The following is a 13,090-nucleotide window of genomic DNA, read 5'->3' on the forward strand; positions in this document are numbered from 1 at the left end:
GAAAAAAAGAAATTATATATTTGCAAATGAAGATGATATAGAGCACTGGCCCTGTAGTCAAGAGGACCTGAATTCAAATCTGGCTTCAGAAGCTTAATAATTACTTAGTTGTATGACCTTGGGCAAGTCACTTAACCCCTAGCCTTAAATTATACACAAAAAATATATATATTTTGCTAACTATATTTCAGTACAATTAATTTTCTTAATCCTATCTCTTTTGTGTATTTAAATTCATTATTCTGATAAAGGGGGTTCATAAGTTTCATCAGATTATCAAAGGGATCCATGACATTTAAAAAATAGTTAAAACACTTCTACACCTTCGTTTATTATAACTTGTTTCATTTCTTCTTAGTCTTTCTTATAGTCCTTGTAGCCAAGTAATTTTCTTCTTTGAGGCTTTGCTTATATTTGTTGTTGATTCTCCTCTCCTGGATTTTCCTAGACCCACTATATTTTTTCATAGTATTTGGTATCTTACTGTGTTCACTCCTATCTCTAGCCTTAGTTTCTTGACTTTTATTTTGGTGTCAGATCCAGATTCTACCTTTTTTCACCCTTTTTAACAAGATGGTGAGGTTTTGTTTGGTCTTGACCTAGCTCTCCTGATTGCTGGCTTTCATTCTGTGTGTCTGGACTCAGAACTCTATCAAGTTTCAATGTCTCTAGTTGAGAGTTCTGTGGTAGGAAAAATGTTTTGTAGCTTTTGTTTTAAAGTATAATCTTCATAAATAACTTGCCTTAAAAAAAGCTAACTGTATCTACTAGATGTCTGTTAATGGAAAGCATGCAAATGACTCTTGATCTATAGTATTGGGAGTACAAACTCACTGGTTTACCCTTTAGAACCTGAGGTAACAACAACCTCTTTAGGGACCCCAACCCTTGAGTATAAATACAAGTTGGGAGAGTTGACCCATAGAGAGTGCCATACACATAATGTCAAAGACAGGTCCAATGTGCAATGGAAAGAATGCTGAATTTGGAAGCTCAAGATCTGAGGTCAATCCTCAATGATATAATATCATTTTATTTATTTTATTTTATTTAGTATTCTATTGAACTGGCTTGGTTAAAAAAAAAAGAGAGAGATTCAGTGAGGGGGCCTAGTCTTTAGAGCATAAGCAAATATACTCATCCTGGTTTATAATTTTGAAGCATGCACAAATTGCCTGGTTTCAGTTGTACACAGGAACCTTAAGAAACTACTTTCTAACCATGAATGATTAAGGAAGTAGATGAGTGATATATACCATAAGGCAATTTAGCTGGTCCAGTGGATGGAGTGCTGACCTGGAGTCAGGGAGACTTGAGTTCAGAAACTGCCTCTGACTGCTTTCTAGCTGTGTGACCCTCGGCAAGTCATCTGCCTCAGCTTTTCATCTGTAAAAGGGGATAACCCTAGCCTTTAAATCCCAGAGTTGTTGTAAGGATAAAATGAGATAATATTTGTAAAGAGCTTTGCAATGTGCAATGGAAATGTGCAACCTTAAAAACAACTATAAAAATACTGGCTATAATTATTGAAGAACTTAAGAAGAATTACTGAAGAACTTAAAACAGTTTATGACTTGGCAAAAACTGAGATGAAACTGAGAATGCATATAAAAGATTCCAGGAAATGATTTCTCACTCTTTGTTCTAGTGATTGTGCTACTTTCTCATAGCACTTAGCTGCTATAGTTACCAGTTCTGAGATTCAGATTGGATGGCTCTCATGGACTGCCTCATTTCACTGGTCACTCAGGTACTCCCATCTCATTCACCTAAGATAATAAAATAATACTTACAAAGGAAACAAAGGTGCCATGTGTTTGGGGGACATGTAGGGAATGGGTGAGAGATAAGAGCCCACTGCTCCTTCCCAACCTGACAGCTCCCAGCAGTTCTCCTTACTTGAAAACCAATTAGGGAGTGAGATGTCACTTGCTTGAATTTTTTATAAGAAGTCAATATTAGTATTTTTTTTTAAAAAGGCAAGGAGGCTAGTTCAGGTTCTCCTTTCAAAGCTTCCCATTCACACTGATTCAGGAATGGGGAATGCATCAATCACACAGAGAATCTACAGGGCAATGTACCAGACAGAGTTTCACAAGGCTTGATATCATCACTCCAATTCTGCCTCAATTGCTTCAAGCTTTTGCTTAGTGCTCTTTTTAAGAAACTCAAGGACTGTGCCTACAAAACCTTGTATTCTATTCACTGGTCCACCTAGATGCTCTTAAAAACAGTAAATACTCCAGATGTGATCTGAACTGGGGTAGAGTAGGGCAGTACAGGATTATCATATCTCTCATTTCTTGCAATTAGACTTCTATTTATGACATGTCACACTGCTGATTCAGATGCAACAATTCATTAAATCCCTCAGGTGTTTTGGATTCTTTCCACATGAATTCTTTATCTTAAACTAAACTTTGCCCATCCTTTATTTGTTCAGCTGAGCTTTTGAATGAACCCACATGTAGGACTTGGTATATACATATACATATATATATATATATATATATATATATATATATACATCTTTATTAAATTCTCTTTCTTAGTTCTAATGAATCATTCCAGTGAGTTAGGATGTTTAGAGATCCTAATTTTGACATCCAATATGTTGACTATTCCTAATGCTGCAAGAGGGTGGGTTTTGGGGAGAGAGAACACTGAGGAGAAGGGGAGAAGTTTTGAGGGGGAGGGGTATACTATATGGGCAGAAGATAGGAGTTGAGATATAGGAAAGAAGAATGTGTAAAGATATTGGGAGAAAGGATACTTCAGAGAGTAGACTGGAAGGTAGAACAAAATTAGGAAGGTAATTATGGGGGAAAGATAGCTGGAACAAGTGGAAACACTAAGGAAAGAGAGTTGAAATCAAGGTGTGACACTGTGGACTTTGGGCTGACACTCTCCTGAGACCACAGGACCTGGAAACTGATGTTCCTCCTAGTGGGCCAGACAGCCTCTACCTTTGGGTACAAGACCCCTTATTCATCCAGGTATTGCTATTTTTTTCCTCTTTTTCTCTTTAACAATGTCCAGGGTCTCAAAAAACCCATGCTAGAGAATCAGATCAATAAGCAATCTTTGGAGAAAATGGTGAAGCGTGCTGTAGAGGAGTATAGCTACAAGGGTTCTGTGCCTGGAAACTCCTACTTGCCCAATAAGTATTGGATTTCTGAAGCTGAAGGTACCTATGACCTGTGACTGGGACTCTAACCCTTGTATTCTACCTGATTGAACAGAACCTCGATCCCCGACTTTTCTCCCAAGACACCCTTTTCCTAATCAGAGAATCATTCATTAAGTCTATCTCTCTGCCTTACCTAAATAACATATCCTTCCCCACCCTGTACTGACCAAAACTAAGCTAAGACAGAGGGGGGAAAAAAAGCAGGGTCCTTGACTTCAGGGAACTCCAATCTGAATGAGGATACAAAATGCACACAGGACAGAACAGGACAGTATGTACTTACAGGCTCAGAATATCAACTTGCAGATTAGAGGGAGATCAATCAGTGTGGACTATAGAAAAAAATTCATGAAAGAAGATTTGAGCTAGAACCTTGATTGGTCGAGTCTGGTTTGACTAGGTAAAGAAAGTTTACAGGAGAAAAAAGTTGATGGCCACAGCAGATTCTTTGGTCACATTAATAATTATCTTATCACATCACAAATTCCTTTATTCCATCTTCTTGACTTCTCTACAGTGTTTGAAGCTATTAAACGACCCCCCGCCCCGTTACTGAGACATTCTTCCCTTGACTTCTGTGATACTGAATTCTTCTCCTCTTTATCCTACCCATATCATCACTACTACTTCTTTGTCTCCTTTTCTGGCTTCTTTCTATACTTCTCACTTTATTTTTCTATTTTGTTAATATAGTCATGTCCTAAGACATTGTCTTCATTTGTTTCCCATTTTCCTTTATAATCCCCTACCTTGCTTAACAAATACATTGTCTTGACTTTTGATTATCAGAATCTATATGGACTATTCCTGAATTTATATCTCTAGCCCTGATTTCTCCTAAATGTCAAACCCACATTTCTAATGACTACATGGACATAACCTGTATGTCTAATTGGTTTCCCAGTTCAATGTACCTAAAACAACTCATCATCTTTTCCCTTTCTGGCTTCCTTGTTTATATTAAGGACACCAGAATTTGCTCATTCATTTAGATCCCTTTCCACCACCATCAGCTCCCCTCCCCCATGCCCTAATAGTTTCCAAATCCTGTTACCCTCTTCCCTTATGATGGCAATAAGAAGTCATTTTAGTCAGGCAGTGCAATAATTACAATGAAGTGCTTTTGAAAGATTACTTTGGGAACTCTGTGTAAGATGACCTGGAAAGGGAGGAGGAAAGGATAATATGATGCAGGGAAATCCATTAGGAGGCTTTTGCAATAGTCTCAGAAAGAATGAATTCCAAAGATTTTTTAAAAGAATTTATAGGAAACTCAGTGACAGAGTGGGATAGGATATTGGCTATATGAGATATATGGAGTGTGGGATATAGGAAATGGGGGATGGAATAGCACAAAGTAGGAGACCCAAAAAATGATTGAGCTTTTTTGAATTGGGAAATTTTAAAACTAGTGCTAAGGAGGTTGGGGAGAGATGGGCAGGGGAGAAGTAAAATGATTAGAGTCTAGACAGAGAATCTAACTGCCTGTGGGAGCTGGGGAGAGGAGGAATTGGAGCAGGCTTGACCTTGGGACTGGCAGAATGAACCAAGTCCAAAAGGCTACTGAAGAAAAAGTCTTCTGAGCTGAATCCAGCCTAAACTCTGTGTCTCTCTCGAGCCTTGTAACACCCCTGGAATTGAATCTTGTCCTGATCCCTCCTTACATCTGGAAGGAGCTGCTTTTCCATAAGAACCCCTGGCCTGAGAAGGTGTGGTTATTTATAATTGACTCTCGACCAGGAGAGAAAACAGAAGGGAGGCCTTTGAGGCTGGAGGCCTGATTAGTGGTAGGGCAGGGGAGAAATGATATGCTTTCTATTTCTCCTTACCCCTCTCATCATGACTTAACAGAGAGATGCAACCCAACCTTTATTAGTGGAGACAGGTATGCAACGTGGAGGACAGGACCATACAACAGTGCAGGTTGGAACAAATATGCTACCTACCTCCCAAGACTGCCAAAGGTATCCCTTCAATTATTACAGCATGGGCAAGTATGGGAATGGGAAGAGGGTGGATTAGGGAGTTTTGTGCAGGTTAATGTTTCCTTTCTGTCTTTCACTCAGGTCTCTGCCTTCTACTCTGGCATCATACCTAAAACCACCACCATTATAGCTTTTTTTTCCTTTGGGTTGCATGTTTCCCCCTCTCCAAACTCCCCTTTAAAAAATTCAAAGAATCCAACTATTGCCATCTGTTGTCAAAGCATCTATGAATGCATATCAATACATAGATCAGTGCAATTGCCTGAGCATCTCCCCCTGTGCAAGTCAGTGGGGCTGGGTGCTATAGGAGATACACAAATGGATAAGATACAGTTGAAGAAGTTTATAGAATAAGTTGCAAAAGATTTTAAAAAAATCAAACCCTTTAAAGTTAATAATACAAGGCATGTTTTCAGTGCTAGTGAGAAGAGATACAAAAATCAAAGACATTTGAATTTAAGAGGGGAAGAGAGATTACCAGGATTATGGGGGCATAGGCTATAGGAAGGGGTGGTATTTTACTGGCACTTGGATGATATGGGGAGTGGGTGGGTAAGGCTGGGAGATTAGCTGAACAGCCAAGGGTTAAAACTTCAGCTGTTCGGATGATAAGGCCAGGGCAGAAAAAGGAAAAGGAAATGAGTGCCCAGAATGATTTGCTGTAAAGTGGTTGGGCTAATGGCAAGTCCTTTGAGGACAGAAACTGTTCCATTTTTGTTGTGTCTACACACATAGGAAGCAACTAATGGTTGATTGTAGGACATCTGGGTTCCAGTGACAGATCATGTGGGGGTGGAGGGTAGAAACATGGCATGAATTATCAGAAGAAGAAGAGATATATAGAGTTCCCCCTTAGCAGTTCTACTCATTCTGAAAAGATCATACATCTTGTGCTCTTTCCTGAATGATCCAAATTGGGGATAGCAATGTTGAGAGTTATCTGGATAGAGAAGGAGCATGGCACCTGGAGGTAGAGCAATGGCCCTGGGCAGGTCCCTTCAGTCCCCCACCTACTTCCTGAGAACTTTAGCTCTTCTCTACAACCTGAAACCCAGAGGCCCCTCCCTCCCTGTGCCCTCTGTGATGCAAGCAGGTTAATCAATGGCCTACTATGATGTAAATGGAAGTAGAAGGATTTGGGGCTAGTGACAGCCAGAATGGAGTCATTCTCCAAAAAGATAAGAGAGAGTGTAGATGGGCTTAGCTTCTGGAGCCTCTCCAGACAAAATCTGGAAAAATATGAACTACGGAGCCATATTCCAAAATGTCAATCCATCATTGAAGATGACTAAGGTGATAAAATCTGACAGGAAAAAAAAACAGACTTTTCAGAGAAACTCTTAAGGGAAAATGGCAGGGGTGGGGAAGAAGTAGATACTACCCTCAGACTTGTTCTAATGAAGGACCCATCTCAGACAGACAAAGACTAGAGGAGTTAGGGCAGGAAATAGGCCAGGATATGTTTACCCTAGAGAAAGGTGAGGAGGGAAAGAGATATGAGGAGAGAGGATGGAAGATGTTGCTAGGTAACCAACTCTGAAAACACACACACACACACACACACACACACACACACACACACACACACACACACACACACACACACACAAACCTACAGTGAGTGTATGTAACAGTTCCTAGAGAAGATTAAGAGCTGAGGAAGGGGCAGAATGGTCAAAGGGACTGCCTGGGCTATAGGAAGAAGGAAGTAGGAACTACATTTGGGTCCTGGTCTTTGAATTGTTTCTCCTGTGGAGTCTAAGGCTGCTCTTCTTTTCCTTAGGAAGTGGGATTGGAAACAGAGATCCGAGGAATGCCCTTGGAATATACCCCCAAATCTGAACGCTTCAACAGCTATGGTAATTGGCCATGTATATGGCTCTAAAAGCATGAATGGGTTGGGGAGGTTCTGGAAGAAGTATATAGAGGTTATATAACTCCCTACTACTTTTTTTCTTCTGTTTGACTACCTGCCTGTTGCTATAATTGACTATCTGTATTTATCTTTCTCTTCATGTCTCAACACTGTTTCTCTCTATTGTGTCCCCTTTTTGCTTTCTATCCTTTCCCATATCTCTGGACTTATTGTCTCTGTTTCTCTGTGTCTTGCTCTCTCTATATCAATCTCTCCCCATATCTCTATGATTCGTTTCTGTCCATCTCTTTCTGTCTACGTATTGTCTTACTCTGTAATCTGTGTCTCTCATCTCTTATTTCTTGGTGTTTCTTGTTTGTCTGCTATTTCTCTCCTGCATGTGGCTCTCTGTGTTCTGGCAGAACAAGAGGTGGTGGTCAACATGCTGAACTCACTGTCCAGGAAGCAGCTGCCAGCCATCCAGCCAAGGTATACAGTACCTGGCCGTTTACCATTCCAGGGATATGAGAGCCCCTGCACAGGCCGACATTACTGTCTTCGAGGCATGGACTACTATGCCACAGGGGTGCCCAGCAACGAGTGCCATCTGACCCAACTGACTGTAAGGTTTGCAGGGATCCTCTGGTGTACCCTACAGTGATTATCACTGTGGAGGAAATTCAGGGTGACCTCAAAGGAGAAAAATTCTGAGGGTGGTGAACAAATTTTATATTAGAGGGGTGAATAAGATGGGCTTGCATGGAGGTAGAAGAGTAGACAGGATGATTTCAGGGGCTTTCTGACACCCCTAATCATCTGTCCCTCTTCTGCTCAAGATCAGCCCAAACTACTTCTATTTGCTCTGGGAGTCCCAACATTACCTTCCCAATTCAGTCTCAGGGCCCCTCAAATTCACTCGAAGAAGATATGCCTTAAAGAGCTTCCAGCTGCTGACTATCATCTTCTCTCCCTAGTAATCCTCCTGTTCTCCCCATACACACAGACACATAGACATACAGATATACACGCACACACATTTTCATTTTTTTAAGGAAATAAACTTGTCTGAACCTGTAGAAGCCCTAGAATAAAGGAAATCCTTAAGGCCCCCTCCTGGGGTGGGATGGGGAGGTTGGGGGATGGGGGGACTGGAGGACTCAGGGAATACTTGGACCTGCATCCTAGTCCCACTTTTGCCCACTAACTTGCTGTGTGACTGTTTGAAAGCCTGGTGTACTATAGAAAGAAGATGGAATGATATCAGTCCTAGCTCTGCTCCTCATCATCTGAGCGATATTGGAAAAGTCACCCAATTTCTCATCTATAAAATGAAGGCAGCAGGATTAGTTGAATTCTAAGTGTACTCACAACCTAAATCTTATGATCCCAATAGGAAGGTCCCTGAAATGGAAAGGATGGTCACATCTTCTTCCAGTCTCTAAGGGGGGGGGGGGTGAGGAGAAACAAGGGTCTTGATGTATTACATCCATCTTTTATTTTATAATTTGCAAAGCATTTCCATATGTATTCTGTCACTTAATCCTACAATATCCCTGGAAGATGGGCAGGGTGGGAATCATTATTCCAGTTTTACCAATAAGCAGGTTCAGAGATGGGAAGTTATTTGTCCAAATTCATACAGCAATAGTAAGTGTCTAGGTCTCCTGACCACTAAAAAATGTTGATGGTAGGGGGCGGCTAGGTCCCGTAGTGGATAAAGCACCGGCCTTGGAGTCAGGAGTACCTGGGTTCAAATCCAGTCTCAGACACTTAATAATTACCTAGCTGTGTGGCCTTGGGCAAGCCACTTAACCCCATTTGCCTTGCAAAAACCTAAAAAAAAAAATATTGATAGGTGATGGCACTTTGGAAGACATAAGAGCCTATGTAAGGGTGAGAAACAGGGTCCCCATCCATAGGACATGAAGCGTCCTGAACTCCCATCCAAAGGGTCTGAAATACTGAAGAGTGGCCTCGAGGTTAGGTCACTAACTTAGCTGCATAACTTCAGGTGGGTTTCTCTTCTCCAGAATCTGTTTTCTCACCTGTCAAATAAGGAATTTGGACTAACTCATCTCTAAAGTTCTTTCCAGGCCTACATTTCATAATCCCTCAAGATTCTAAATTCATTCCAAGAGCCCCCCAAAATCTGGTACACCTGCAGTATAAAAATACCAGCCCTCATGATAGAGAACGTAACACAGAAATTACTGGGGCATTCAATACACATTAAGTTTTCAATTCTGGTGCTCCCTGTGCTATAGGGAAAGCAAAGAAGGAAAAGACATAATCTTTGTCTTTGGAATTCCATGTCTGGTCAGGGAGACAATCCTGTGATGCAGAATGATATAAAGTCATTTGTAAAAACTTTCCAGAGGATTGAAGATAAATACCCTAGATGTTCAGAGGAGAGAGAGAGAACAGTGTGGGATGGAACAGTCAGGGGAAGCTTTCTGAAGGAGGAGGTTCTTAAACTAGGCATCAAAGGACAGGTAGGATTTGGATAATCAGATAGGTTCAGAAGTCAACAGGTATCAATTTACTAAATTTAGTTTGCACATTCCTGAGTTTGAGTTCTTTTTCTTTTTCCTTTTCCTTTACAGGAGTGCCCCTCCATTCAACCACAGGCCACCTCCCCCCCCTTCATCAATGTATCACTATACAAACCTTAAGTAAGTCACCTGACTCCTTTGGTGAGTGGTCCTTCCCTCCCCTACCTCTCTTTGGATATTGTCTCCCTCAGTTTCATGTTTTGTTTTTGGAGATTTGGTGTTTGTTTTTTTTTTTTTTTTTTTTTGGTTGGGATCATTTTATGTCTAGTCCTGGAAGAGAATACTATTGTTTTAATAGCTGTTGTTCTGGTACTTTAGTCCTTGAGTTGAGCTTCCAGGACAATAGAATCCTGAGGATATAGTATTAGGCCTTCAGAGCTGGATCATTATTAGGATTGGAGGTAATGAATGTAAAAACTAAGGATGTGAGTTGAAAACAGGAAATCCCACCTCCACTTCTGTATTTATATTGTGATCCTCCCTACCAACATCTGGGCCTCCAATGGAATACAAGTCAGGCTAAACCATTCAATGGAGCCAAGAGGTCCAGGACCTGCCCACTATAAATATGAGCCCAGGGGTTAAATGTTTAAGGCCAGTTGGATGAGGCTCATATTATCTCTTTGGATGGGATGGTCTTTTCTAATTTTCTCTCATCTCTGCAGATGGAATACGAGTCACTTCAAGCTGATTGGAGGACCCCAGAGAAATCACTACATCATTCACCCTGAGTTTGTGTCGGACACCCACCCTGTCTACCGCTGCTGGTAGAGCCGAGCTGTGGTCAGGGCCAAGGGTGGGGTGGCTTAATAAATCAAATGCCACTCACCCTACAAATATCTTCTTCTTCCTCTTGTGAAGCCCCTTTAGACACCTCCCTCCCCTAATTCCCTCATTCCTTTCCCCCTGAGAGAGACTGGAGTAACATCCCAATTTGATCGTTGGAAGGTGGGGCTCTGTCAGTTCCCCAAACTAGAGCCAGGGAAGGGTAGAAAACAGCCAATGCTGGCTCACTCAGCCCAAAAGTGTGCCCCAGTCCAATTAATTTGAACAAAAGTATTAAGCACCTACTTATATACTGGGCTGCTAGGTGGTACAATGAAGGTCTGAGTTCAAAGGTCTTAGATACTTCCTAGTTGTGTGTGACCCCAGAAAAAGTCACTTAACATGTTTGTCTCAGTTTCTCATTTATAAAATGGAGATTCATTGGAGAAAGAAATAGCAAACCATGTCAGTATACTTCAGTGTAATTGTCCCCATGGAGGAGGAGGGAGGGAAAAAATTTAGGACTCAAAATCTTACAAAAATGTATGTTGAAAACTTATCTTTACATGTAATCAGAGAAAAAAAACTCCATGGATAAAGTCATTGGGGTCATATAGAATTGGGCATAACTATAAATTATGCTAGGCTTAGAGATGCAAAGACATGAATGGTCCAAGTCCTTACCTTTTTTTCATGTGGCTTTGGGGGAACTGATGAAATTTTTCTTGACTGCTATGCTCCAAAGTCTTGTCATACTTTCTAACACTCTAACCTTTCTTTTCACACAACTGTCCAAACCAAGGACTTCATCCTCATCTCTCCATCTCTTCCCACCAGGGTAGACATGGAATCAGGAGGATGATACAATGGATCAAAACCCTAGACTTCTCCCTGAAACAGATTCCATAGGAGAAATAAGAATCAGGTTCTGGACCATGCACTATGAAGGCTGAGAGTGAGGTGCAGAAATATTTGGAGTACTTTCCAGGGGCCCAGAAGCCTGACTTTTAATCCACCAGGCAACAAATATCTCAAGAGTTACTGTGAGCAAAGCACTGTGGGACCATGGGAAGAGACTTACCTCAAGACTTGATTCTCCCCCAAAGTTTCATTATACTTCTCCCTCATTTCTTTTTAATTGCCCCATCCCTGGCCCAGCATCCTCTCAATCCAGTACAGTATTCATCAGTCCCACCTTGGTCACAGTCCCAATATCCCTTGTGCCCATTTCATTAAATTCAAAGATGTTTCTGGTTCCCTTTTCAAGGATCTATGAAATAAAGCAGAGAAACAAATTAGAATATGGACTATAGACTGGAGATATTCCTCTAATATAGATTGTGTAGTCTAGCCTCTTAGCAAAAGGTATCTGTCCTCCTAAAAGTTTTCAGAAAGTTTTGACACAGAGGGGACAGGAAAGAGTGGCAGAAGCTTCTATCCATTTTGTATGGTCTTAAAGATAAGAGGAGGGGGTGGCTAGAGCACTGGCCCTGGAGTCAGGAGTACCTGAGTTAAATTCCGGCCTTTGACACTTAATAATTACCTAGCTGTGTGGCCTTGGGCAAGCCACTTTGTCTTACAAAAAAAAAAAAAACCTTAAAAAAAAAAAGAGGAGCTAGGTGGCGCAGTGGAGAGAATACTGGTTTGGAGGCAAAAGACCTGAGTTCAAATCAGACACTTTGTGACTCTGAACAAGTCACTTAAACCCAGTTTGCTTGTTTCCTCATCTGTAAAATGAGCTGGAGAAGGAAATGGGAAATCACTCCAATATTTGCCAAGAAAACCTAAAATGGGTCAGTCAGACATAGTTAAAACAACACAAAAGACATGAGCAAATTATACTGCCTTATTTTGGTGTCCTCTGGTACACCAACCCTAGTATTCAGAGTCTCCTGGGCAGAGGAGAGTGGGGAAGAAATGGCAGGGGGACACTCCCATCTATTCCTGCTCAAACTATCTCTTAAAATAGGCAATGATTCACATGGTCTCCCAGCCGGAACACAAGCAATGCTATAAATAATCCTGAGGTTGGTGAAAGGGAAGGGGGGCCTAAGTTGGTCATAGGTTGTAGAAAGAGATTCTAAACATAGCACCACAGAATGTCAGGGTTATAAGAGAGTCAAATGATCCTCTGGTCCAGGTCCTTTTGGCAGACAAGGTCACCAATTAGGGGCAGAGCTAGAATTGAGCCCCAGGTCTTCAAACCTTCATTGAAATTAGGAAGACACACTATCTTAGATTATTTGGAAAACAGAGGAACAGGTGCTGGGAATGAAGGTGAAAAGGGGGGTAGAGTCCATGTATCTTTCAGGGGAGAAGGTCTTGGGGTCCTTCAGGACCCAGTTTTGTCAATTCAAGTTAATTGATCCACTTGGGGGAGGGGGAGGTCTGCACCTATACCTTAACTGGAGCCCCGAGCAGCAAGTGGAAAGCAGGAAAGCAGAAACTTACCTGTCTCCTATCTCCCCTTTTTCCAAAATCTCACCAAATAACTACAACCACAAACACCAGCTCCATCTCCCTCTCTTTACCTTGAGCCTCCAGCAATGAGTCTCTAAAATAAGGAACCTGGTGTCCCTGAACATTTTGACACTATAAATGACAAAATAATTGCTTTCCTTTGTAATTTTATGCCTTTTTATGCATTTAAAACCATTATATGGAAGGATGGTATGTTAGTGACACCCATCCATCGGGGTCCAGATCCCAAAAGGTTAAAAAACTATCTCTAAGACTACATTTG

The 13,090-nt window shown here is 41.3% G+C and overlaps 1 protein-coding gene across 5 annotated transcripts in view; it reads left to right on the forward strand.

The window, feature by feature from the left end:
- Positions 1-10,419, forward strand: part of SPMIP6 (sperm microtubule inner protein 6) — a 45,461-nt gene extending 35,042 nt beyond the window's left edge. Inside the window, exons 2-8 of one of the 5 annotated variants that reach the window (XM_074196581.1) lie at positions 1,649-1,750; positions 3,040-3,187; positions 5,042-5,154; positions 6,959-7,034; positions 7,453-7,657; positions 9,634-9,702; positions 10,248-10,419. In XM_074196581.1, the coding sequence (XP_074052682.1) occupies positions 1,712-1,750; positions 3,040-3,187; positions 5,042-5,154; positions 6,959-7,034; positions 7,453-7,657; positions 9,634-9,702; positions 10,248-10,353 (756 nt within the window). In that variant the 5' untranslated portion in view covers positions 1,649-1,711 and the 3' untranslated portion in view covers positions 10,354-10,419. The remainder of the gene's footprint in view (positions 1-1,648; positions 1,751-3,039; positions 3,188-5,041; positions 5,155-6,958; positions 7,035-7,452; positions 7,658-9,633; positions 9,703-10,247) is intronic. The other 4 variants (XM_074196580.1, XM_074196583.1, XM_074196582.1 and 1 more) reach the window with 4 other exon arrangements.
- Positions 10,420-13,090: the final 2,671 nt, after the last annotated feature.

Source organism: Macrotis lagotis, chromosome 8 (assembly GCF_037893015.1).
Source record: "Macrotis lagotis isolate mMagLag1 chromosome 8, bilby.v1.9.chrom.fasta, whole genome shotgun sequence".
Classification (NCBI taxonomy): Eukaryota; Metazoa; Chordata; class Mammalia; order Peramelemorphia; family Peramelidae; genus Macrotis; species Macrotis lagotis.